This window comes from Echinops telfairi, unplaced genomic scaffold, assembly GCF_000313985.2.
Source record: "Echinops telfairi isolate 266 unplaced genomic scaffold, ASM31398v2 ScPeMD7_3533;HRSCAF=4204_0, whole genome shotgun sequence".
NCBI lineage: Eukaryota > Metazoa > Chordata > Mammalia > Afrosoricida > Tenrecidae > Echinops > Echinops telfairi.
The window spans coordinates 33,057,608-33,060,978 of NW_022107431.1; the positions used below are offsets into that span (position 1 = coordinate 33,057,608).

At 44.6% G+C, this 3,371-nt stretch overlaps 1 protein-coding gene across 1 annotated transcript in view; it reads left to right on the forward strand.

The window, feature by feature from the left end:
• IFNGR1 (interferon gamma receptor 1) overlaps positions 1 to 2,822 on the forward strand; it is a 36,059-nt gene extending 33,237 nt beyond the window's left edge. Inside the window, exon 7 of the mRNA XM_030886826.2 lies at positions 1,691 to 2,822. Within this exon, the coding sequence (XP_030742686.2) occupies positions 1,691 to 2,263 (573 nt within the window). The 3' untranslated portion in view covers positions 2,264 to 2,822. The remainder of the gene's footprint in view (positions 1 to 1,690) is intronic.
• Positions 2,823 to 3,371: the final 549 nt, after the last annotated feature.

The following is a 3,371-nucleotide window of genomic DNA, read 5'->3' on the forward strand; positions in this document are numbered from 1 at the left end:
CCACCATATCTCGCTACTCCCACGACTCTTCCTGAGGGTTTTATCTGTCTTGGACTCCATGTGTCAAGAGCTCTTACTGGTACCAATGTGTGTACTCTGGTCTAGCTGGATTTGTAAAATAGAACTGGGTCATCGTAGTGGGGGGGAAGAAGCATTCAGAAACTAGAGGAATGATGTGTGCTTCATTGTCCACCAAATCTTTGAACATAATTCAGACAAGTTCTTTGCCATGACATAAAAAAAACACCATTCTTACTCTGTTGTCCAATAGTATTATCATCCTTTCTCTTTTTTTAAAGTCTCACCAGAGCACACTTACTGTCCACATTCTAGCAACATTCTGTTGCTGGCACCATTAGTATTCTTTAAGTAATAGAGACTTTCTCTATAGCTCTCCCCACTTCTGCGTGCTCACCAAAATTACCTTTGACATCCGTAATTTCACCAGCAATCTTTGCAAGGCAATCTAGGCCTTAACTGTGAAGCATCTTAAACTCTTCTAACCTCTACCCATCAGATTCCAAAACCACTTTCCACATTTCTTGGGTTTGTTAGAGCAGCACCCCACTCCTGGTGCCAAATTCTGCCTTAGTTATCCAGTGCTGCTGTCACAAATACCCCAAGTGGGTGGCTTTAACAAGCACGTGTATTTTCTCGCTGGTTATGAGGCTAGAAGTCCAAACAGGCTTCTGCTTCTAGGAAAAGGCTTTCTCTCTGTGTCTCCTCTGGAAGAAGGTCCTTACCTCATTGAGCTCCGCTCCTGGGTGATCTTCACATGGCCGGCCCCTCTCATCTTCCACCTCTGCTTCCTTTGCTTGCTTGTTTGATGTAGTAGTTATGTGTTGGGCTTCTAACTGTGAGGTCGGCAGTTTGAAACCACGAGCGCTCTGCAGGAGAAAGGTAAGGCTTTCTACTCCTGTAAAGAGTTACAGTCTCAGAAACCCACGGGGCGGTTCCACTCTGTCCTAAAGAGTCACCAATAGAGTGAGTGAGTGAGTCAGACCCACCAAGATTGATTTAAGCCACAGCCTACAGGAATCCTATCTCATTGACATCGTAAAAACAGTCCCTTCACCAACGGGATCATAAACACAGACTGAGAGGTTACGATGTACAACACATTTTTGGGCAACACAGTTTGATTCATAACACCCTGGTAGGAAGAGCCACAAATATGCTCCACTTTTTATACAGAAACTCTACTCTTAGGAATTTATTCTAAGGAAATAATTTTATAAATGAAACATTGTGAAAGTATTTCTTTTCAACTTGTGCTGTAGTAGCAAAAATTGGAAACACACACCTGCTATTAAAGAAATTCAAGCATCAGCATATAGTAATAATAGGAGCCACTGAAAATTATAAAGATGAAGGGGAAAAGTAAAACTACTGTAAAATTAGTTGGTGTCCTCCGGTCAGCAGTGTGACACGCGTATGTGTGACTGGTAGTTACAACCAGGGCTTGTGTAGCTGAGATATTGGTGACTTAGAAAATGTTTGAAAAAATTAAAATTTCTAATACAGTTGTCTTTTTCATTACAACCAAAGAAAAGAGGCGATCACCAGATTCTATTTTAATGTTGTGCTAAATATGTCATTTGGTGGCATATTTAACAATCCGTTACCCATACATGACAGTTTTTGAGGCTAGGCATTTCAGTTTAACAATTTACTCTTTCTCTCCTCCTAGCTCACTGTGGTAAAACATGCCACTTTAGAGACAAAACCGGAAGCAAAATACATATCGCTCATCACGTCATACCAGCCGGTTACCTCAGACAGTGAGAGTGTGGTCGGCAAAGAGCCGTTGCCTCCAGCAGCCCTTCCCAGCGTGCACACAGAAGACAGCCCTGCCACCGTGGAGCACACAGAAGTTTCCAGCGAAATCGTCGTGGTCACTGAAGAAGGTCTTCCTGATGTGGTCCCCGGGAGCCCTCTGCCTCCAGTGAGAGCGGCGAATTCTTCCTCTTCAAGTAGCAGCCAGTCTGAGCCCTGCAGCATCACTGTAAACTCGTATCACTCCAGAAACGGTTCCGACAGCGGTCTTATGGGATCTGGCAGCTTCTTATTGGATTCGGAAGCCCCCCCAGACAATACGGCTGAAGGGAAGCTGGCAGGACAGGCCCCCACAATGCTAAGAAACACTACCACCTCGTTCGGTTACGATAAACCTCACGTGCTCGTGGAGTTGCCCGTGGACGACGGCGGGAAGGAGACCTTGATTGGGTACAGGCTCGCGGCCGATGCCAACGGGTTTTCATAGGCAGCTGTGGCACGCCAGCGCGAAGCCTCGCCTTCCCAGACCAGGCTTTCTGCATGGGGTTTACGAGAGATCAAGAATTCTCTTGCTGCGCTTATTGGTAGCAACCAATGTCTTGGTTGGGATCCAAATGTGAAGAGCCTGTTTGGCAGTTACCTGTCATCTGAACATACAATGACTTTGCTGTTTTTGAAAAAGGCAGAAATGAAACATCACAAGCAGAACCTGAGTCCCGTGAAGGTTTCCCTGCAGCTGAGAGTTAGCAGCGAAACCCACGGCCACCACTGCTGCTTCCTGTGAGGGGGTGGGGGCACCCTCCCCCGTGGTGGCCATGGGGTGCACTATAATGCAGCTTTCTTTTCTGTGCCAACATAGGGTATTTGTTTTTTAAGTGTTTGTGTACAGCATTTCTAAGTGCCTAATTTCAAAAATTCTGAAAGCTTTTCAAATTTTTTTTAAACTAACAGAATGCCCAAAGAATTTGTAGCTAGAACTATGCATATGTTTATATGAGTCCTTGCAATACAAAGATTTTTCAATAAAATATTTAAAAATATATGTATTTATGGAAGCACTTAGGCATTCTTTCAGTTACCAATACTTTTTTAAAATCCTCTCCCTGATTTCCATACACGAAAGCTGCACAGTGGTTGCTCATACCTAATCTTTAAAATAATCTAAAAACAAGTCTCAATTTTAACAGTGGTCCTTTCCGATCTCTGTTCAGTATTTCATTCCCAGTGTGCGGAGCACTTCTGAAGGATGCAGAAAGAACAGCAGTAGCACAGACGGGGTGGGTTTAGGAGCCTGTAGCAGAAAGGTGATTCATGGGCTGGAGATCAGGGTGAGCAGTCAGTCATGAGAGTAAAGCATGAGGAGTGAAGAGAATCACCTAGGAGAGGCCCACCAAGGGCTAACGTCTGGACTAGTTTTTAATTACACAGCTAGTTATACAACTAGTTCTTGAGAATTGTGAAAAACCCCAAATCCACTTCCAGCTAGTCCATTCTGACTCACAGTGGCCCTGTTTAGATAGAGCTTCCAGGGGTGCTGACAGCCTCAGCTCTCTCCCACAGAGGGACTGGTGGGTTTGAACCACCAAGTTTGCAGT